A 23940-nucleotide genomic window follows, 5' to 3' on the forward strand; every position below is an offset into this window, starting at 1 on the left:
TCTCCTGCTTATTGTAACCATGGAAACCAGTACTGTCTGTTTCCCTGCTCCCCCATTTACAAAAAAAGCCCAAAAGAAAGGAAAGAAGGCAAGAAAAGAAAGACGAAATGAAAAACAGAAAGCCAGGCGGTAAAAAAGGAAATTAAAAAAGACAAAGTCCAGGGGGAAAAAAATGAAGGAAAGAAAAAGAAAGACAAAAAAGGAAGACGGAAAGCAAGAGAGAAAGAGTGAGAAAGCGAGAAAGAAAGAAAACAAAAAGAAAAAAGATAGACAGACATATGCAGACAGAAATAGAGCACGCAAGCAAGCAAGCAAGAAAGAAAGAAACAAAGAAAAACAAGTAAGAAAATAAAGAAAGACAGAAGGAAAAACAAGGGGGAAGTCACAAAGAAAGAAATACAGAAAAGAAGAAAGAAAGCGAGAAAAGAAAGAAAGACATATACAGACATACATACAGACAAAAATAGAGTACGCAAGCAAACAAGCAAGAAAGAAACAAAGTAAGACAGACAGAAAGAAAAAAGGTAAGAAAGAAAGATGAAAAAGTCAAGAAAGAAAATAAAGAAAGAAGGGAAAAACAAAGGGGGGAAAGTCACAAAGAAAGAACTACAGAAAGGAAGAAAGAAAGAGAGAACGAAAGAAAGACGTCTTTTTTAAATAAAGCCACGCCAGCAGCATTTTCCCGAAAAACGTCGAAGATTCCCGAACGGCGCCGAGTCCCCGAAGGCGCACAAAGGCAGCATCGTGGTAATAGTCGTGAAAAGGGAAAGTCCCTCTCTTCCTCCCTCTCTCTTCCTTTTTCTCTTATCCTTTTTTCCCTCCAGATGGCTGCAGTGCTCTGATGCTTTTGGTCCGGGCGAGCTTATTCCAAAAGAAAAAAGGTTTGATTTCTGCACTAGAAAGGATCACTTTGCAGCCTCGTTTCTCTTGCACGACATAAGGTAAGAAACAAATAGTCCACCGCAGATCGGTGTACTCTACCTTTTTGCACGAATAAGAAATTCTTTTTGATTCCTGCTTTCACGTCGCTACAAGCATCTTCACACTATCACGAAGCAAGCCATTTATCTTAAAGCACCCCATATTCTTAGACACTCATTTTGAATTTTGGTTTTGATGTGTACATAAATAAGCCTTATTCCATTTTTGAAGAATTGAGCTCTTCTATATCTATGTCACACACCTGATATCCTCCCCACCAGCCCACTCTTTTCTCTGATTCCCCCCTCTCTCCATAATCCCATTATGTACCAACTTGCACTCCCATCCTCCATCTTTCCTCCATCTGGGACCATAAAGTGGTGCGGGACAGGCTTGTCCTGACACACCCTTGGCTGCATCGTGAGTATGAAGGAAGGGAAAGGGGGTGAGGGGCTTCTTCACTATGGAATCAACATTGATAAAATACTCAATTGTGGTCATAATTAGACCTATTTGCCTTGCGGTGCAATGTAAAATGTAGTGAATATGATATCAAAGGCGGGGTGCGTCATTTGAGGCGTCCTTAAAGAGTTCCAAGTTAAACATTTTCTCTCTTAAGTGGGCGATTCTCTATTTGTAGCAACATTTCATGTCTGTATCTTCCTCTTAAATGGTAAATGCATGTTACCAATCACTGCATGTTACCAATCACTGAGGACCTCCAAAGTGCTTTACAATACACTTCACACACCAATAGCGGAGTCAGTCATGCTTATCAGGGGCATTGGAGGTTCAGTAGCTTGCCAAAGAACACAGTTAACTTGGAGGAGCTGGGAATCGAACCCGAGATCTCTTTTGGTCCCAAGACGACCGTGCTACCTCCTAAGCTACTGCTACCCTGATTGTTCTCTAATATCAGCAAAATGTATATAAAAAGTAGTTTAATTATTTATTATCCTGCGTCCCTTTGTGTAAAAACAATTTTTAATGGCGCTCATGCTCACCATTCAAACACCTAGCTACGTTTTTCTGTACTTACTTTTTTAAATTATTATATTTTTCAAGATATTAAATTTAATGCAATAAAACACCTCTGTAGTAGCCCTATTGCATTGAATTTTCCGATCCAAAGTGATCATATCTAGTGCCCAAATATAAGTTAATTAGATATTCATTAGCTATTACTTTTGGAATGTTGAAATAATTTGTCTGGTATGTTTGGGGGTGCTGTACCCATTGTGTGGGAGGCAGGAATTGGAAGCAAGGGGTTCTTAAAACACTGATGGTATTTATTAACAAAACCTGGATCAAAGTCATAAGGGGGCACGAAAGAAACGACATGTCTGAAAAAAAAAAAAAACGGACAAAACCAAAATACAAAACAAGCACCAAAACTAGAAACGGAAACTGCAATGAGCAAAGTAACGAAGAAAAGCAGAAACAAACACACCTGACACAAGGAGGATCACAGAATAACTCAAAATGACCCGCCAAAGTTTGCTGATCAAAAATGTCCTTTTAAAGAGTTCAGGACAATTAAAAACATACATGCCCACTGGCGCTAGGAGGCATGTCGGGCCCTAACATTTGTTTTACTTCATATTGTGTCTCGCATGCTGAGTTTTAGAAAATGTGTTCTGTTTTTAAGTTTTAAGGCTTGGGATGTAGCCCCACGACAAATGGTTCCTGTTTGGGAGGAGGGGGTCAATACTTTCGCTAGGCACTGTAAACGACGGAAGCCCGATACATCCTCCTCCGCTCTTCGACTGACTCGGCGGGATTGAAGCTGTTGACGTTAACAAAACTGCTAATTGCAAATGATTGGCAGGGGAGCATTTAGTATTTGTCAGTAAGCGGTACAGTTAATTTAAAGGGACAGCGTGCAATATTTGACCACTCGGACGATACAAAACATTGTATGCTAAATTTTAAACAATCTTACTCTGATACAAATAATTGTTTTCATAAACTGTATATTCTTTAAAAGTATTTTCCAATACCTTGATTTATTTTAGTTTTGTTCCCTCCAGCCTGTGTTTTGAAGATGAGATGGTTGGCGTGTGTGTTGCTAAGCAACCTTCTCCACACAGGTAAGCATCACGGCTTTGACTTTATCTCCTTTTCCCTGATCGTCTTTTGTGCCGGGCTGTAAAAATTACAAATCTTCGTTTCATCAGTCGGCATTGATGATGACAATTGACACTCAACACGCACGCTTATTGAAATAAATTGTATTAAATGAAAATAAACACATTAAGAGAAATGTTCCAACAACTGATCGAAAATTGGTTGTAAATGACAGTTAACCTTTATAGCCGAGGCAACAAAACAGACCAAAAACAATGCAATTTTATTATTTAGTGAGTAACCTTTGACCAATGATCAGCACTATATTTGGAAAATCAACTATGAAATCCCTTCCTCTGTTTTTCAAATAGTCCGTTTTTAAAATATGACGAATTCATCTGATTCTAAAAATTGCCTCGCCCTAAGGAATCAGTGTCTTTTTTTATTGAAAAAAAATAAACAAAACAAAAAGAAATGATGAGTAAACAAAAAAATGAATTCGTCATTAAAAAAATGAAAACAAAGATTGTTTTTTCAAAAGCTGAAAACTGTCACGAAACGGACAGAGAGGCAGGAAGTCGGAACTCATATGCGTAGACGATCTGTCACTTTAATTAGGAAATAAAAGTTGTCCAACACACAAACGGACCAAAGACAAAACAAAACAGGTTTAAAGGCAATCAAAATTACAAACTAGGTATTACTCAGATCAAACGGGCATGAACAGGTCTTCAACAAGATAAAGCAATGGTCTGGCAACGGGCAGTCCCAAAAGGAGCGTTTAAGTACTCCACAAGCAATCAGTTCAAAGCGTCTCAGCCGGTGTCAAGAGGCGGGGACAGCTGGGTGCCATGACAGCCGAGCAGGACATGACAGAAAACAAAAAAAACATAAAAACCAAAACTACGCTATTGTAGTTTGCAAAGTTGTTTTTGAACACAAATCCTTCATCTTTGTTTTCCAATATTTCCCAAAAATGATGAATCCTTTTTTTGTTTTAATAACACAGAAAAAAATGTCTCCCCATGTCACTCTCGTGTATGATTGTTTATTAGTTTTTGTTAGAACATGGAATATTTGTCAAATGTAACACTCTCTTCTTCTTTTTTTTCTTTTTAGTTTGGTCAGCGACCTTTAAAGGTAAGTTTTACCTCTGTTAAAACTCAACAATACCATGAATCACTAGGAAATATTGAAACATGTCACTGCCTATATTAAGTCATTAGGATTCATACTTTTTTTACTTCTTCGTTATTTTAAAGTTAAAAAGGAGAAAAAGAAAGAAAAAAAATGAATTAAAAGGAAAAGGGGGGAAAAATCGGGAAAAAAACAACTTTTTCTTTTCATTTCTTTTTTTTAATGTTTGTATTTTTTTGCTTTCCTTTATTTTTTATTTTTACTTTTTTTTAAAACTAATTTCTTTGGTCATTCTTTCTCTCTTTATTTTGTAATTTAAATTTTCCATATACAAAACCTGGACCAAAGTAACCACGGAACAAGGGGGCACAAAAGAAATGCTATGTCCATTAATTTACTCGTTAATTTTTCTTATTTCTCTTTTTTTTCAAAAGTAATTCTTTTTTCATTTGGTCACTTTGAGTCTCTGTATTTTGTCTTCTTCCGTTGTGCTTGTAGCACTCGTTTTCAATGGCAGGACATCTAGTGGGCGGATAATGCACACCCTCCCTATAACTTTCATATTAAGGCAAGGGCCACGAATTGGAGACCCCTGCTCTACACTGAAGACTACTTCAGCATTTCACCCACCAAAACATTTCTAAAATACTCGGACGACATAGTCATTTTTACAAATCCATCTTCGACTACCGTATCACAATCAAACATTTCACAAATTCATGCATAGCCCATTCACCTCAAATTCAATGGTTTGGGTGGAATGACTGCGCCCCCTTGATGGATCGTTCCCAGACCTACGCAGGTCTCATAAAAGATCACCAATTCCCAATGAAGCTACTGCAAAGTCTGGCAACCAAAATTTTGTGTTTGTTCTTGAAAAACATTTCGGGTATTGTGTATGGATGAAGTAAGTCCACCTTAATTAGTAAATGTGTTGTTTGGGGGATGCAGCTTTCAAGGTAACGGTTTAAACTAAACATCAAACAGTTGGTTCAAATGCAGACCATTTACCGTTCAAAGAAGGAGTCACTAAAAACTGCCAGTCGTCCGTAAATTCACAGGACTATATGTTGCACCTCACCTCATGTTACTACTGCGCCCAAGCATTGTTCAAGCCATCCTCCTGGACTGCTACCTCATTAGTTTCAATATGCCCTCTGTTATTAACCGGACCAAACTCATACATTTTACTTACGCAGCAACTAAAATCATTGGCCTACCCACACCCAATTTCCCAGACCAAACTACCCACAGCCAGGTACCGGTCCATGGCCCGGTGTTTGCTAACTCGTTTTTTCCTTCCCTAGTCAAGGAAGAGCATAGGACTGCCTTCTTTGGTGAAGACCTCCATATCGACCTCCCGGCCGGCAAATCGGGCGAGGTGGTTTTCCGACCCAAGGTCAACAAGAGCGCCGAGGTGCCGCTGCTCCGGGCCGGGAAGCTCCTCCACCCGCGGGCTCGTCTCAGCCCTTACGGCTACCTGCTTCTGGAGGATGCTCGCGAGGAGGACGAAGGCGTCTATGTTGTCAGCAGGAAAGAGGGCTTGGTCAGGCGCTTCACTCTGGATGTTCGAGGTGAACAAGAAGCAAAAAAGAAAGAGAAATCCGATTTGTTTTCTGATTTTTGGTACTGTGTTTTCAAAAGATTGTGCTGTGGAGGAGGTGGTCAAGTATGGAGATACCTATTACATCCACTTGAATCAGGTTGAAGGTCCAATCAGCTTGGAGTTCAGGTACTCTAACTCAGTGGTCCGCAACCTTTTACTCTGATGTCTGACAATATGGCCCAATAATAACTATGTTACTAATAACCATAACAACAATGATAATATAATAATGATAATAAGCCTAAAACTACTGTGTAAACCCTAGACCTCTAGGGATCTAGATGATGATTCTTCTACTTTAGGTTTAACGGCGGTTGGCATTCATCTCTTTGGTGCATTATCGCCCCCTTTCAACAGATCCTTGTCACTGTTCCACTTCTCTAATCCTGTTAAAAAGTCCCGTACTCCTCAAAAATGTAAAAGAATCCTCGGCCTCTTCTTCATTCCCTCCTTCTAATTGTTGTACTTAATTATGACATGCTCCACCGACTCTTCCCTCTGACATTTAGATGATTTAGAAAAAGCATTAGATTTGCTCTTATCATCACACTATTTGAACTCACGGTACCAGTTATACAACGTTGTTTTGGCTGAACTTTCCCATAATGCTCCATTACATGTTCTGCATCTTCTCAAAGTTTCTCTGCTCCAACAAAAGTGAGGCCAACCACAAGGATGGTTGTCTAGGTCCTGCACAGTTTGCTAATAAGCTGATCATTTGAATGAGCTGAGTTGGAGAAGAGAAACCACCAAATACATGCAGGACATGCAGCCTTCCAGTTCCGGGTTGCCCACCTCCGATCTAGAGGAATTGAAGTTGGATTGGAACAAGTTTGAAAAATCGGACAAAAATTGTGTTAATCGAATTAATTCGGTATTGAAGGCTTGTGTCATGACTCAGGCCCGGCCCGGTCCAGCACGTCAACCACTCGGATTTCCTGCACGCCACCGAGCCGCCGCCGGCGCTTCTCTTCCGAAACTCTCTGGTGCTGGCCGACGCCTACGCCGGCCGAATAAGCGTGACCAACAAAAGCGTGGCGCTGCACTCGGTCAAGATGGCGGACGAGGGCAGTTTCACCGTGCGCGATTACGAGGGCAAAGTTCGACTGAGGAACTGTCTTCACGTGCGAGGTGGGCTATTTTGCCGGGATGCGACAGCCTGCGTCACGGCACAGAATCTGCACTCATCAAAAGCACCCACGATCCCTTCAAGGCAGCTGACTCTGGTCCACTTTTCATCCTCATCCTTTTTGACCTGAGTGCCGCCTTCAATACCATTTTTCACCCCATCCTCAGTAGACTCTTCTCATTTGTATCACCCAAAATCCCTTCAAACCCTTCCATTCAACTCAAGTCCTTCTCATCTGACCGTTATCACAGGTGTGCCCCAGGGCTCGGTCTGTTCTGTAAATTCAACATTTCTATCCACATTTTCACCTCACCTCCTGCCACCCTGAAATAAAATTATGGTCGACTGCCAAAGTTATGTAAGTAACTCCTTATTGTTACCAAATCCACACAGTCTAAGGTTGACACCTTCTTTCTCTCCGTTGAAGGATTTTATACATTTGACTATAAAGGATTGTATACGATTGAATACAAGTTACATTTATTGAGTGCAATGAAGATTTTCACGGAGTAGGCTATAGTTCAATGACAGGTCGCGCCGTTCCGAATGCAGAATATTTTGTCTAGTTCTGTTGACAACAGGACTCTGGTGCAGGACGGCAGGCGATGTTTGGAGAACAAGGCCCTGATGACATAGAAACACTCGGTGTTGTTTTGGTTAATTCCAGACATCGCGACGCTCTTCCCCGAGATGGTGGAGCCCAGGGGGCCTTATTGGCATACCCATAGAAGGAGCCGGCACACCATCTTGCGGAGAAGCGTGGGCCGAGAGAAGAAAAGCTGGAAGACTTCAGAGAAGGCTTGCTAGAGACTCAAACAACACTAATTTGACTGATTCTGCCATTTTGAATGGAGTACATTTAGTTAAATAGTTAAAGAAATTAAATCTGCCCTCGTGTGAAAATGTCAGCTTTTCTTGTCCATCTTTTCCATCAAGAAACAAGCGCGCATTGTTGGGTGAATGTTAGTTGAGTCGGATAACTAATTCGAACAATTGGGTAAACGCTACATTTTAATATTTAAAACCTAACACCGTCAACAACTCCTTAGTAGTTCCCTCCTCAGGTCAAGAGTCTGTGTGTCATGTTTGACAGTACACTCTCATTTCACATCTTTGCCCATCATTCACTCCCCCACACAACCACCATTCTTGTCCATAGCTTTGGCACCTCGATCAATGTAATTTTCTCCTTCTACATCTAAAGTCCCTGCATAGACTTCAGCTGGTCCAGAATTCTGCTGCTCGCATCAACATCAAAACCCCCTCTCGCAATCACTTCAACAACTCTACTGGCTCCTGATCAACCGAAGAATCACATACCTCTTTTTTGAACACCTATAAGGCCACCCATAACCTTGCCTCTCCCTACCTTTCCGACTTCCTACACATTGCCACGCCTTCAGATCTTCGTCCTCCCTTCATTTCACCGTACTCATTGTCCGTCTCAGCTCCAAGGTGAGCAGAGCTTTCAGCCACTCTGTTCCCATCTCTGGAACTCAATACCACCGGACCTCCAGAATTCTGCCACCCTGCCCATCTTCCGATCCAGACTCAAAACCCTCTACTTGAGACTTGCCTAGTCATTCTAAACTGCTTGACACGGGTGCCCCTTTTTACTGTATTTTCTTTCTATATTATGTATGTTTTCCTTATTGTTTTATTTTCTGTTTAGAGTGACCTTGGATGTCCTGAAAGGCACTTCAATATCAAATGTATTCTTATGACTGAAACCTTCCTTGATAACGCAGAGCATCACGACTTCCTGCACCCTACCGACGGAGCCGACATGACGGTGAAACTCTATCTGCACCACTCTGAGGTCAAGGTGGTCTACAGGTCCAAATGGAGCCACCAGGACCGGCCGGTGCTGGAGCGGGGCCTTCTGGTGACGCCTGAAGACCCCCAACTGGCGGGCCGCCTCAGTGCGGACGGCTCCCGAATGCTGCTGCGGAAAGTGCGAGTTTCGGACGACGGCGTCTTCAAAATCACAGACTTGGCTGGCTTCCCCGTCGCTCACGCTCACGTGGACGTACTTGGTAAGAAGAAGATTTTTTTTTTATTGTAGTTTTTTTTATTTATCCGTTTCATTATTTTTCCTTTTGGGGAGGGGTGTGGGTTCCCTCAAAACACTAGTGTCCTATATGCCTGCTGAGAGTTTAAATGAGAGGAGCAGAAGAGAAAAATCAGAGCTGTGGTTTGACAAAGGTGGTGACATAGACCGGCGCCACTCACAAAGCAACTGAAACTGTATTTCTTTCTCTACCTCCCTCATTTTTACTCTCTTTTTCTCTCTGCCTCCTTTTTCTCCTTCTTCTCCTTTTCTGTGTCTCTCTTTCTCTATTCTTTCCTTTCTTTCTAATTTCCTTTCTTGCTCTCTTTCTCTTTCCTTCTCTCTATTTGTGTCTCCTTCTTTCTCTTTCCATTTTAGTCTCTTTCTCTCTTTCATTGTCTCTTCCTCTGTTTTTCCCCCTTACTCTCTTACACCCTCTCCTTGTTTCACTTTTTTTCTCTTTCTCAAAGTTTCTCTCTTTCTCTTCTTTCCTTTCTATCTTTCTTTCTATTTGTGTCTCTCTCTCTCCCTCTATATCTTTCACTCTCTATGTTTCTCTCTTTTTCTCTGTCTCTCTCTGTCTGTCTTTGTCTGTTTCTTTCTTTCTCTCTTTCTTTCTTTCTTTCTTTCTTTCTTTCTTTCTTTCTTTCTTTCTTTCTTTCTTTCTTTCTTTCTTTCTTTCTTTCTTTCTTTCTTTCTTTCTTTCTTTCTTTCTTTCCATCTTTCTTTCTTTCTTTCTTTCCATCTTTCTTTCTTTCTTTCTTTCCATCTTTCTTTCTTTCCATCTTTCTTTCTTTCTTTCTTTCTATCTTTCTTTCCATCTTTCTTTCTTTCTTTCTATCTTTCTGCGTTTCTCTCTCTCTCTCTATCTCTTCCTCCTTTCATTTATTTCTCTCTTTCTCTCTTTTTCTCTCTCATTCTCTGATTCTTTATCTCTTTCTCCCTCTCTTTGTGTTTCCCCCAATTATCTCTCTTTATCCCTCTCATTCTTTCTCTCTCGTTCTCTCGCTCTCTTTCTCTCTCATCTACTAGTCCCGCCCCCGTGAGAATTTTTTTTTTCAACCATGTGGCCTTTAAGCTCAAGAGAGTGTGACATCCTTGCTTTAAAAAAGTCAACTTTAGCCATTTTCCCTGTTAGGTATGTGTGAACAATGCACAATTGTTTTCAAAGAACCCTAATTTTATTTTCCAATGCGTTTATCTGCTTTCATCTTACCCTTAGCAAAGCAGTTCGGGGCAAAACACATTTGTTAAGATGAATGATGGCCAAAGGGAGTGGTGGATAGGGACCTCATGTTTGTCCCAGCGTTTTTGTTGTTGTTGTTTTGTTTATATTTGTTTGGGTTTCGTACAGGTGCTTGAAATCCTTGCAAATGCTTGCATTTTAAAATTGTGTTGTCCACGATTGAAAAGCGTTTGAAATTTGGGTGAAGTGCTTGAAAAGGTTGCCACGTTTGATTCTTCTTCCCTTATGTTTAACGGCAGCAGGCATTAGTTTGTATGGCAACGTCTTATGAAGGCTGTTCCCAAGAGGAGAAGTACATACTACAGTACACCTAAAGAGGGCACTTTGAAATGTGTATTAGTGCAAGGATTGCGTATCAATTATACACATTTAGGCTAATATACAATATGTTATGAGGATTGCTTCCTTCCTGATACTACAGAGACAAAAAGAGGCTATTTTGGACTATTTATGGTGGTGGATCGTCAGCCCCACCTAATGGACGATATGGTCACCTGCAAATCCAATTTTAAACCCAAGTAGATAGAATTGTTTTGATATTCCTTAATAAGTGCCTCAATTTTGCCATAAATGAGTTGTTTGTTGGTGTAGTATGAAATAAGTTGAAAGTAAAATAAGTTCATTTGAGCGTACCTGCAACATAAATTAGCTGATTGAGGCTGCAATGATGACACAAGCCAGATGGTGGCGGCATCGAGTAAAAAAGTATGCGGGGGGGCCCTTGAAGTAAAGCCCCAGTATGTAAACATCGAAGGTATGTTTGACACCCCTGCCTTAGAACAAAGTGCTCAGTCAAGATCAGCGCCCAAGCTCCACTTAAATCCAAAACAGAGTAAAAGTGAAACGTTGGGCGTAGGTTTAACACCCCTGATATAGATTAAAGTACTGCGTCAAGATTAGCATCCAAGTTCTACTTGAATCCAAAACAGAGTAAAACTGAAACAACGGGCGTATGCTCGACACCCCTGATTCAGCACCTGGCTTTTGCCCGCAGCCTCCAAGCTTCCTCCTCTGACTATGGCCGTCCTATCGCTGCTGAGCTTGCTGGCCTTCATGCTGCTGGTGTGCCTGCTGTCCTGCCTCTACAAGGTGCACAAAAGGAACCAGAAAAACCAAAAACTCACGCTACTGGCGGAGCAGGCCGGCAAAAGCGAAGAGGGCGAGGCCTTTCGACAGGTAATTATAACGATAATAAGACATTTGATTTCGGAGCGCCTTTAGGGACACCCAAGGTACACAAAATATAAAACAGTGGTCAGAATCACAACGAATGAATGAATGAAAACTTTATTCGAACATTAAGATAAAAAACTGAACAAAAACAATAACTCAACATCACAACAAAAACAATAACTCAACAACAAAATAATGTTCCATAATCTGTTCGAAAAGGGGTAGTAAAAACCAAATGCTTATATTCCCTACCCCTTCATCTTCCCAATGAAATACACCAATGATATAACAACAATAGTAATAATATTAATATTAACAGTTATGATATAACAATAGCAACAATAACACAAAGTTAACTATAGTTGTAAACGCAGTATTTCCAATCTCTCGTATCACTCACACCCCATTTTCTTCATCTCTGTATTCCGCCAGTAATGTTTTTTTTTGTCTTTAAATTTGAACACGTGAATAGTTGGACATTGTTTGATCTTGTCATGTAAATTGTTTCAAAGTTTGACTCCGCACACAGACACACACATACTTTTCCTGGTGGTTCTCACCTTTGGGATTTTGAATTTACTACAGCCCCTCAAGTTATAATTTCCCTCTTTCCGAATGAATCATTTTTGGATGTCTTCTGGCACTGTTTTTGTTGACCTTAAATAGCAGTTGTGAAGAGAAAAATGTTACTAAATCATCCAATTTTAACAATTTGGACTGCAGGAATGTAGTATGATCTCGATATCCTACCCTGTGTATGTTCCTAATTGCACGTTTTTAGAGGATAAAAAGGGGCGTTAGTGAACTTTGGTAATTATTGCCCCAGACTTCTGCACAATATGTTAAGTATGGCAGAACTACAGAACAATATAATAAATACAATGCATTATAGTTTAAAATGAATTTTTGTTCTTAATGATTGAAATGCTTTTAGATACCTTAGTTTGTATGCGTCTGATGTGTATTTTCCAACTTAATTTATTGTCTGTTATGACCCCTAAAAACTTCATTTCTGATACCATTCATTTTTTACTTCAATACCTTTTATTATCATTGTATTGCAATAATGAAATTACGGTTGCACTCCAGTTGGCAAAATATACAATATAAGACTAATAAAAAGAAAAATATAAAGTGTTTACCTCTAATATAAAGTATTCACGTCCGAAATAAAAAATATGGACAACTGGGATAATGCACTTGAAACATGGCCACTGAACAGCGTTGGGCATGTAACTTTCAGAAAGTAATGAGTTACAGTTACTCAATACTTCTTCCAAAAAGTAACTGAGTGAGTTACTGAGTTACTCTATAGTAGAAGTTATAGTTACCAGGGAAAGTAACTATTATTGTTCATCGAGTCGGGTGAATAGAGAAGAACAGACAGGTAGTGGTGCTCTATTTATTGCAATTCACCAGTAACCGATTTCTCCTACACTTCAAGTGCCACAAAAATACTTAACAATTCAATCAAATAACAATCAGCAGTAAACAACATGAAGTGAGTTTAATATATGAAATCTAACTCTTGTAACCGGAGTTATCTGGTCCAGTAGACATGTTCTACTGTACTTCAAGTATCTTGGCCACAACAGAAGTCAATTGTAAAACAAAAAATGGAGTGTCCCTCTATAGAATACATCTCTAGTCAGACAACTGCTCAAGTAGACATATACTACTGTACTTCAAATATTTTCACACAACAAACAGTCCAACAGTAGAACGTGCGTTCAACACTCATTTTGATATCAATTTCGATAATGGAATCTTAGCTAGATGGCCTGCTAAATAGCTAAAAAGGTAGCTTGATAGTTAGCTTGAAAGGTAAACAAGTAAAAAACTAAATAGGGGTTAAATCGCTAGCTAAAAGAGTAAAAAGCCATCTAAATAGTAAGATTTCTAACTTCTATTTCTAGCTAGTTAAAACCGAAGCTAGATAGCTAGCTAGAAAGGAGGCCAAAAATTTGCTTGAAAACTAGCGAAAAGGTCAAATGTTTGTTAGATTTCATTCAAAAACAATGTAAAAAGCTAGCAAGATCGCTTGCAAAATAGCCAAAAAGGGAGCATGATAGTTGGCGAGAAAGGTAAACGGGTAAAAAACTAAATAGGGCTTAAATAGCTAGTTAAAGAGTAAAAAGCCATCTAAAAACCAAGATTTCTAACTTCTCTTTCTAGCTAGCTAAAAACAAAGTTAGATAGCTAGCTAGAAACAAGGCCAAAAATTAGCTTGAAAACTAGCAAGAAGGTCAAAAGTTTGCTAGTTTGCGAGCAAAAACAATGTAAAAAGCTAGCTAGATAGCTTGCTAGATAGCTAAAAAGGTGGGCAGACAGCAAGCTAGAAATAAAATGCACATTTTTGGGGGAAATCTTCTTTATAAAACCCATAAATTGGAGTTTTTTTGTATTTCCAGTAAAATAAACCAATAAAAAGATGAACAAATAATGCATGAATAGATTTTCATTGCGTAAAAAAACGATCAATACTTGAATAGATTTTATTTTATTATCCATGAAGCCCATCAACTGGAATTTACTCATTCGAATGTATTTAAACTTATCGTGTTATTACTATGTTGTTAATGTGTTATTACCAAGTTAATGATCAGAATTGGGTTTAAGAGACTCAGTCAACCAATACAAAACTCATTTTACTAGAAAATCTCAATGACTCAGGACTGGTGAGCTAGCTTCTGAACAGGTCCGCAGGGACCTCGACCCTGGTGCCCGCGAACACCGGGTTGGAGACCCCTGCTTTATATTATAGAACATTCTGTTATTTTGTGCACTCAATTTCTATCTGTAGAAAAACTTCAACATTTCAATCAAGTGGAGAAGTTTGAAATGTGTTTTTTATAAATATTATCAAAATAATCGTTAGTTGCAGCCCCACAATAATTACACAAAATAAAGTAGAGTTAAGTGTTTTAAAAAGTGGGGTGCGTTTGAGTTTAAAAACTCACAGATGGGCTCGGGCAGTCTACTAGGTTATTTTTAGAGCGCTACAAAACAAAAGAGCAATACTGACCAAGCATAGTGCAGGACAGAAATAGAATCTAACATACAGCAACGCTATTGCGACCACTGTTTCGTAGAGAAAACAATATGTCAATTTAGGTTAGTTTAGATCAGGGGTGGGCACACTACGGCCCGCGGGCCACATGCAGACTGTCAAGCTTTTTCCCCCGGCCCGCCAAAAGAAAATTTTGTTCTCACTTTGTGTGTTTACAACAAAAAAATACGACTACAGAAAGAATACAAAAATACTACAAAATTACATAAAACTAAATTAAAAATTTTGTGCTTGAAAATAGGGATATGATATCTTATTTAAACAATACTATTGAAATACTCAAAAAAACTACTGCAGAAATACTACAAAAATACAACAACAGTATCCCTATAATACAAAATACTCCTACTACTACAAAAATAAAACTACAGTAATATTACATGAATACTATAGAAATACTACAACAATACGACAAGGGAAATACTACAAAAATAATGCAGAAATACTACTATGGGAATACTTCAAATTACCTTAACATAAACACTACTAAAACGCCATTAAAATATAACTATAATACAAAATACTACTACAGAAATATTATGACCGAAATAGTACAAAAATACGACTACAATGTTACTAAGAAAGGACAACAGATGTACTACAAAAAAGTGTACTATGTACTACAAAAATACTAATAAAGACTACAGTAGTACTAAAAAAATACTACTATGGAAATACAGCAATAATAAAACTACATGCATAATTAAACATACTACAACAATTCTACAATAGAAATACTACAAAAATACTGCAGAAATATTAAAGAAATATTACTATGTAAATACTTGAAAAATACCGGTACTTGTAAAGAGACACTACAAAGATACTACTTCAGAATATATCTCATACAAAATGCAACTGCAGAAATATCATGACAGAAATACTACAAAAATACAACTACAGTATTATGACAAAAAAAAGATATACTGCAAAAAAGTGTACCATCGACTACAAAATACTAAAAAGACTAAAGAAATACTAAAAAAAATACTACTATGCAAAATACTTCAGAAATACTACAAAAATACAACTACAGTACTATGACAAAAAAGATATACTACAAAAAAGTGTACCATGTACTACAAAATACTAAAAAAGACAACAGAAACACTGAAAAAATACCACTATGCAAAATACTACAAAAATACTTCAGAAATACTACAAAATATCACTATGGAAATACTTAAAAAATACTTGTACGGAAATTCTACAAATATACCTCTACAGTCATACTCTTATGCAAAAATACAACTACAGAGACACTGAAAAAAATGTACAACAATAATACAAAGAAATACTGCAGATATGCTCCAAAAATACAGCTGCAAAAAAAACTACTAAAATGAAACTACACTAATACTAAAAACCAACAACCTATAGAGCTGTTCCATAGAAGACCAAGAAGAAATTCAGCAACCTCGTAATCTGCTTGAGATGTAGTATACAAATATAATTACATTTGATTTCCGAGTATTTTTATTTTTTCCACATTTATACTGCAGTTGCTTTTATTTCTAGTTTTCTATTTCAGTGTTTCCTCAATTGGGGGTACCGCACTGGTAGGGTCTGTTCAGTGGCCGCCGTCCCTATCAGTCTCGGGTCTCTTTCCTCACCTGGTTAGTCTGTGCCTTGCCGTTGTCATATTTGATTTTGATGACTATTTCTTTTGTTTCTGTTGTATTTTAAGAGGTGTTTTGGGTATTTGGGTGGAGATAAAGGAGGGGAGTGGACTGTTTCCTTGCTCTGGTAATGGATTTGATGTATTGGAGTAATCATGTTGTGGCCTTTGACTTAAAGGAGCGTCCTGCGGGAGCGTCACCTTGGTGAGACAATGGCCTTTTTGCTGTTTTTTTCCTGCTTTAGATCTAGCAGGCTTGATGTTTGACAATCTTTTCCGGCAAATAAGACCCCCGATCTACTCCCCGAGCACGGGTCGATCCGCGGACTTCATTTGCCGAAAAAGTCCAAACGTGACAAAGAAAGGATTCCTTCTGGCGGGATCCCGACTTGCCGCTTGGTTGCGCCATGGTGTGTTTTCTGAGTGAACTTTGAACAAAAACCAGGCAAAGATCCATTTGCGTCATGTGATCCTTTCTTTCGACGCCTCATGTGTCAATCTTTGATTCGCTCCTCCTTGATTGCCTTTACGAAATAATCAGGGCTCATCATCCAAAGCCAACGTGTTGAAATGGTTCTTTCTGCCTTCCTTCCTTCCTTCCTTCCTTTCCTCCTTTCTTCATTTATTTATTCCTTCCTTTCTTTCTTCCTTTCTTTTTTCATTCTTTTTCTTTCTTCCTTTCTTTTATTTTTTCTTTCTTCCTTCCGTTCATTCTATAGGATCCTTCTTTTCTTGGTCATTCCAAATGCCAGTTTTTTTTCGTTTTTTTTTTTTTTCTCCATGGCGTCTTTTACGCTTTATTTCTTCCTTCCATGTCATTCTTTCTGTATTTGTTAGTTTTCTTTTCATTCATCATTCTGAAAAAGTTACGTTTAATCTGGCTGATTGTTTCTTGTCTCGTCTTGTCTTTTTTTCTTTTCTCTTCTTCCTTTTTTCCCCTTTCTCCTTTCTTTTTCCTTTTCTTTTCTTATACCTTCTTTTCTTTTCCTTTCCTTTTTTTTACTTTTATTTTCCCTTTCATCTTTCCTTTTCCATTCCCTTTCCCTTTTCTTTTCCCTTTTCTTATTTTTTCCCCATTTCTTCTTTTTTCCCTTCCCCTTTTTTCTTTTCATTTTCTTTTCTTTTCTTATTTTCTTTTGTGTTCCCTTATTTTCTTGATCATTCCAAACAACCCCCTTTATTTTCTTTCATTTTTTTCACCATCACTTCTGTTATTCTTATTTGTTTCCTCCTTCTTTCTTCTTTGTTTTGTCCTTCTGCCCATGTTTCTTTCCTTTATTTTTTTCCATCCTATGCAAATAGCTAATTGACCATCCTTAATTTTTCTCAGCTCCCTCGCTTATTGCGTTCATGCAACTTCTCTTTGTTCCTTTGTCGGTTGTTCATCCCTCCTTCTTCCTTGCACCCTTCCTTTTCTCCTGCTTTCTCATGATTCCTTCTTCCGTTACCTCCCGGCCCTGCATCCCTGTCGCCTTCCTTTGTTTGCTGTATAAGGTGGAGCTTGTTTATTGTGATGTCACTTTCTTATTTTTTGGTACATGTATTTGTGCATTGGTCTTTTTATCTTGTGTGTTGTTTTGCGCTCATATACGAATAAGAGATGTTGTCACTGAGCGTCTGTTGCGGCTGTTTCGGGTGACATTTGTTGAAAAATACAAGCTTTTCACGATATGAGTGTGCTTTTGAGTATATTCCCCTGTGCATGTGCGCCTAGGTGGTCCAAGAGGCATACAATAGGTTCACAGAAGAGTCACTCATGCAGTCTGCGTCCGATAACCTATCCGAAGATGCCGACGTCACCATCAAAGTAAGTCTGAAGATCATGCAAAAGTATGATATCAAAAAATGATGACCATATTTCTGCACTATAAGGCACGGGGTTGCAAGGCGCACCCGCAAAATTTAGTCCTTGTATAAGCTGCACTGGGCTCCAAGGCACATGGAATTAGACCTATATGTCAGTGCAATGAATGATCGGTCCAAAACTAACCGCGAAAACACAAATGATACAGATAACATACAAAAAGGCATTTGATTTCATGTCATGTTGGGAATTAAATATTAAAATGTACCATTTACCAAATTGTTCAAATTAGTTATCTGACTCCATTAACCAAACACAGCCTACATTCACCCAACAATGCGCGCTCGTTTCTTGATGGAAAAGATGAACAAGAATAGCCGACATTTTCACACAGGAGCAGATTTCATTTCATTAACAATTGAACTAAGTGTACTCCATCGAAAATGGCCCAATTAGTGTCGCTGGCGTCTTTGTCAAGCCTTCTCTTCAAGTCCTCTCGCTTCTCCTCTTGGCCCACGTCTTTCCGCAAGATGTTGTGCCGGCTCCTCCCATGGGCGTGCCAGGGAAGCCCCACGTGGGTTCCACCCCCTCGCCTCGATGTCTGGAAAACTCTAGATGCCCTGATTATCTTATCAGCTTCATGTCCCGTTCCCGCCATTCCTCTAAACAATATCTCCACTAGGTTGCACTGACCTCCCACCACAGCCCCGCCAGTGAATATCTTTTGCATTAAATGTCATTTGTATGCGATCGTACATAATCCTTTATAGTCAAAAGTCTAAAATCATCAGTCACGATCACACTATTTTTACTAGCGGTGTCGGAAACGAATATTAGAGAATGAGAAAACAGAAAGTCCTTCTGAAAGCTATAAATAACTGCAAAATCTGTTTCGTGATCAGATGCATTAAAGAGTTGTTTTTCTCGTCGTACCTTTTTGCGCTTAGTCCCATCTTTCTGGACGACTTTCTGTTTTTCTTCGTTCTCTAATTCTTGTTTCTAGCACCGCGAGGGAAAATGGCGTAATCACCTAATGCCTTTTCATACGTCAACCATACCACTTGGGGTCTTGTGCAGTCAACTTGTGGGTCGGGACCCAAATGTGGGTCACGGACACATCTTCAGTGGATCACGAGCCTTTAAAAACGATGCTGTGAAGACAATTACACACCTTAACACTAGATGGCGACAACGCCCTGCTCATCCTGGAAGGTGGATTACCACATGTGCGGTCCCTTCTCAAGGTTTCTTCATTTTCCTCATGTTGAGGTATTTGAGTTTTTCCTTGCCCTTATGTAGGTTTTAGATCAGGGGATGGTGTAATAATAGTCTGTGGTTTGTAATCTCCTGTGCAGCCCTTTGAGACTCTTTGTGATTAAGGGCGTCACAAATAAAAATGACTTGACTTGACTCAATCCCTTCTTCCTGTTCAGTCAATCGGCACTGTCCCAGATGTGTTTATGAGGGACCAGAGCTCATTTTATTGTTTTTATTTCCTTTTTCTGCCCGTAGTCCTGTGTCCCAAGAAAGTTAGTGAGAAGGGGAAGGAAAAGTGGAAAACAATGACAGCGACCACTGGACCACAGGAAATGATTGTGAAATACGAAAATATTGTTAGAGCTCTTTTGAGGCACAGCTTGAAGGTACATTCAATAGTTTAAGAATTTTATATTTCTAGTTTTTTTAACAGTGTATCTATCTTTATTGGTCAATATATTTTACATACTTGAGTTTGTAATAGTTTGGGTACAAACTTCTTTTAGTATGTGGCTATTTCAAAGTAGTTTTAGGAGGTTGCTTATATGCGACGTGGGCTCATATGCATGTATATACAGTATTTTAAGTCGTTTTGGTTTTGCTGGCTACTTTGATTTTGAAAAAAAAAAAACATTTGAGGATTGGAATTATTTTCTTGATTTGGGTCGCAGCTTGTGCAATGTAGGTTCCCCAAGCAGAACCAGTTGATAACCACTAGTCTCGTGATCGAGTGTCGTCTCTCTCACCGCAGAGACCCGGGTTTGGTTCCCATTGCACACAATGTGAATGCGATTTTGGTTAGTGGTGTTTTTTGCACTATAGTAATCCCTCGGTTATCGCGGTTTATGGGGACCAAAACCACCCACGAAAACTGAAAATCCGCAAAGTAGCAACGCAAGGGGCTAAAACTTTTTTTTAATTTAAAAAATATATATATTTTATTTTATTATTATTATTTTTTTAGACCTGCGAAGCTCTGAACCCGCAAACGTGGAACCACGAATTAGCAACGCCCCTTCAAAAATGCTTAAAAAAAAGAAGAAAAAAAAAGAATTGTATTTATTTATTTATTTTTTTTAAATTTTATTTTATTATTATTATTTTTTAGACCCGCGAAGCTCTGAACCACGAAGTAGCGAGGTCCAACTGTAATCAATAATTGCACCAACAAGGTAGTATATTGCAAAAGCTTCTGTAGTGACACACACACACACACACATACGTATATATATATATATATATATATATATATATATATATTTATATATATATACACTATATGCATTTTCGTTGTATTCTGTTGTATATAAGGTGCACCAGATTATAAAGCGCACTTTCAAATTTCTGGCCAATTTGGGTTTTTAACTGCGCCTTACAGTCCGCAAAATACGCTAAGTTATGAACGACATCCTGCATATGACTACGCAATTCTAACTGGCATTGTCGCTTGTATGCGAGGAGAGGAATAAATAAATAACGTTGCTGGACCGTGTTCATGAATGAATGATGGAATTTCTTTCCCTGACCTCAATTTGGGCCACTCAGCGAACATGGCACTCATAAATATAGTCGAGAAATGTTACATCTCAAACGACAACGTTGACGTGCATGCTATGTTTACAACATTAGACAAAATTGATTGGTTGTCCTCCAATGTCAAGACGCATGTAGGCAATCATTGTTGGGTGCGTTACTGAAAAAAAAGTACTTAGTTACAGCGGTTACATAACGGTTTCATTCTTTCAGTAACGGGCTAAACTAACTCGTTATTTTTTCCGCCGTTACTGATGCTGACGGTCAAAAGCTGTGCGTGGAAAATTAGTATGAACTCAATACGCTAACAATGTTTCTGGTACCTATGACCTAAAGTTTTAATTAAGAACAGATAGGTATAGTTGGGAGGGCGTCTCAATTCAGTGAAGACGCCAGGTCATTCTGAACTTGTTGTAAATAGTTTCTGAAAATTGCTCTGCAAGAGTCGGAACTATGTGCCAAATCGTCTCACGTTTTTTGTACCTCTTCATTCCAAACTCAGCAAATTGAGGTGAGGAATCTCATTTTTTATATTCCTGGCTATTCCTGTTTGTCGTAAAGTGGACCAGTGTTCCGAACAATAGAAAATGGCGGGATGGGATGACCTTATTTGTCTGACCAAGACTCCATAATGGCATACAAAGATCGCAAACAAACATAGGAAAATCTCGCGGTTACATGGTCTACGGGCTGATTCCAAAGGACCTTGTTTGGTCCTCCCTTCAGTGGATACTTGAGTCGATTTGGCGTACAGAGTCTTGCAAAACGATTCTCAGATACTATTCAAAACCAGTTCAGAATGACCTGGCGTCTTCACTAAATTGAGACGCCCTCCCAACTATGACCAGCCAAAAAAAATCAGTGTACACCAGTCAAGTCACATTAATTTGGATTTATTACAAAGGACTGTGCAGACCACTGATCTGAAACTGACATGCGGGCAAGGAAAAGCCCCAAAACCTGACCTGTTTACGTCCATACCACCCTGAGAACGCCCGATCTCTGGAAGCTAAGCAGGGTCTGGCCTGGTTAACGCTCCATTGGGAGGCAGTCTGGGAATACCGGGTGCTGTAAATCGGTCATTTGGTGCCCGCTCTGCAGCGACAGCACTGACTTTAACCCCCGGTATAGTAGGTGAAAACTAATATTCTTCAGGGGACCAAATCAATTTGATTATTATTAATGAGAAACCTTGAAAAGGGTCACACAAGAGGTAATCCCCGTTCTAGGATGACGAGGCTGCAATAGACGTTGCATTGGGTAGAAATACACAAATCATAGTCAACTGCAACAATAAACACAGGAAAATATGTGCAATTCGACAACGCAGTTCCAATCTCAGCCAGTTGGTTGATGCAGATAATGACAAGCTTCAGGTCCGGATGCTGGTCTGCTGATTCATCCCCGTAACAACCTCAAACCGTGTCTGGAGGACCACTCCAGTGCGGCGGATTGTTTGAATTTGGGGATGTGACGTGTCACGCAAAAATTATTGATTTTAACTCACCTCGTTTTTTTCTTGTACAGGATGACAATGTTCCCAAAACGGGCGGTTTTAAGGCGCTCACATCAGACGTCAACTTCCTGGAGATGAACGATTCGGGCTTGGACTCCGGCCTTCCTCCAGACAGCGACACGGACGTCGCTGTGACCCTCACCTCTCCCAAGCCTCTCCTCGAAGAGTCTTCTTCAGCTCCCGCCTTTGAGGGGGCCATCCAGGGGCGGCAAGAGATCAACGGGGATGCCCCGACCATCCCCGATTTGTCCGCCGCAGAAAAAGCGGCGGTTGAGGCAGGAGAAGCTGAGCACAAGGATACCGCGGTGGAGAGCACATGAACAGTTTCTCTGCGATTAGTGTTAGCATTAACATACAGTGCCGTGAAAAAGGATTGGCCCCCTTACTGATTTCTGTTTTTTGCATATTTATCACTCACATCGGTTTTAGATCATCAAACCAATTTGAATATCACTCATAGACAACCCAAGAAAATACAAAATGCACTTTGGAAATTTTGATTCCATTTGTTAAGGAAATCTACCTATTTGGCCCTATGTCAGAGAATAAGTGGATTTCAATCGAATTGAGATGCAGTGTGACCCTAAGCGGGCAGTTCATCCTCGAAAATCCTCCAATATTGCAGATGTGAAACCATTTTGCAAAGAAGAGTGGGCCAAAATTCCTCCAAAACGTTTTGAAAGACTCATTACCAATTATGGTAAACGTTCGATTTCTGTTATGGCTGCAAAATTTTGCCCGACTCGCTACTAGGTTCAGGGAGCAATTCCTTTTTAACATTTCGATTTGGTTTGTGCCTTAATAAATTGGATCGACATTCCTTGGGTTGTCTCTGTGTGATATTCAAATTGGGTTGAAACCTTTGTGAGGGATAAATATGAAAAATCAAATCGCAAAAATCAGGAAGGGGGCAAATACTTGTTCACGGCACTGTAGGACCCGCGGTGAGTTCTTTGGGGTAAGCACAATCACGGAATCCGGACATCAGTGTTAATTACAAGATAGGTTCTCCATTCTACCCTTCATAAATCCCCCCAAAAATGTAAGGTTGACATTTCATTATAGACGTAGGGAAATCTTCATAAATCATTCCAACATTAACACCATTCAATAGAAATCAACCTCACTAAATCAAGTTAGAATGACTAGTACACATGGCTCAAACTGGTGGCCCGCAAGCTAAATGTGGGCCACTGCTTCATTATCTGCGGCCCGTGAGACAATGCTGAGAGAAGCACAAGAAAGAAATTAGCTGCATCGTGTCAATGACCTGCAGGTTTAGATATGTCCAATGGATGTTGCCAAAGCCAGGCGCCAGTCGCAAAGCACCCGCTGTATTTGCTGAGTACCATTTATCAACCAGAGAACAAGAAACCCATCCCGGTGTTATTTCACTTGAAATAAAAGTCACATATGCGCTGTTAAAGGCAATCCCAAATTAAAATGATTATAAAATTTTAGATGAGATATAAAAGTGACGTGCCCATATTCAGGTAAACATTTTCACATAAAAATAAAAAGCAGAAATACTTTCAAATAATTCAGTTAATCATTTAAATTAGTGTTTGTGTGCTATTTTGGTCACTTTCCAGTCTGCTTGAGTTTTTGGGAGGTAAATAAACTGTAGTGGAAATGGAATCCATTTTTTTTTTTTTTTACAAAAGCATAGTTTCCAGAGATAAAAAAAAACCCTCAATAATCGTTTTATAATCATGTCTTACACCCCTGAATCATAATTTAAGTGTGAGCCTCGGAAAAGGCCCCCAGCCCTTCAACTTAGGCACACTTTTTATACCATTATAGTAGTGGTCTG

At 39.3% G+C, this 23940-nt stretch overlaps 1 protein-coding gene across 2 annotated transcripts; it reads left to right on the top strand.

Annotated features, from left to right (window-relative positions):
* The first annotated feature begins 730 nt into the window (after nt 1-730).
* LOC148371384 (uncharacterized) lies at nt 731-23414 on the top strand. Of its 2 annotated transcripts, none has more exons than XM_088327847.1 (11): nt 731-747; nt 825-941; nt 2952-3011; nt 4108-4128; nt 5433-5699; nt 5770-5857; nt 6633-6862; nt 8609-8896; nt 11151-11332; nt 17732-17824; nt 22139-23414. In XM_088327847.1, the coding sequence occupies exons 3-11, from the start codon at nt 2966-2968 to the stop codon at nt 22445-22447; spliced, it is 1524 nt and encodes a 507-aa protein (XP_088183973.1). In that variant the 5' UTR covers nt 731-747; nt 825-941; nt 2952-2965; the 3' UTR covers nt 22448-23414. The 2 variants fall into 2 exon arrangements, with proteins under 2 accessions (XP_088183973.1, XP_088183974.1); XM_088327848.1 differs by lacking the exon at nt 731-747 and adding an exon at nt 16197-16222 and having other exon boundaries at nt 760-941; nt 22139-22337.
* Nucleotides 23415-23940: the final 526 nt, after the last annotated feature.

This window comes from Urocampus carinirostris, chromosome 2, assembly GCF_059441175.1.
Source record: "Urocampus carinirostris isolate Australia breed hairy pipefish chromosome 2, RoL_Ucar_1.0, whole genome shotgun sequence".
NCBI lineage: Eukaryota > Metazoa > Chordata > Actinopteri > Syngnathiformes > Syngnathidae > Urocampus > Urocampus carinirostris.

Coding starts and splice junctions, on each gene's coding strand:
- LOC148371384 (XM_088327847.1), top strand. CDS start 2,966: ATGAGATGGTTGGCGTGTGTGTTGCTAAGCAACCTTCTCCACACAG. Junction 6,863..8,608: donor GAACTGTCTTCACGTGCGAG/GTGGGCTATTTT, acceptor TTGATAACGCAG/AGCATCACGACTTCCTGCAC. Junction 17,825..22,138: donor ATGCCGACGTCACCATCAAA/GTAAGTCTGAAG, acceptor TTTCTTGTACAG/GATGACAATGTTCCCAAAAC.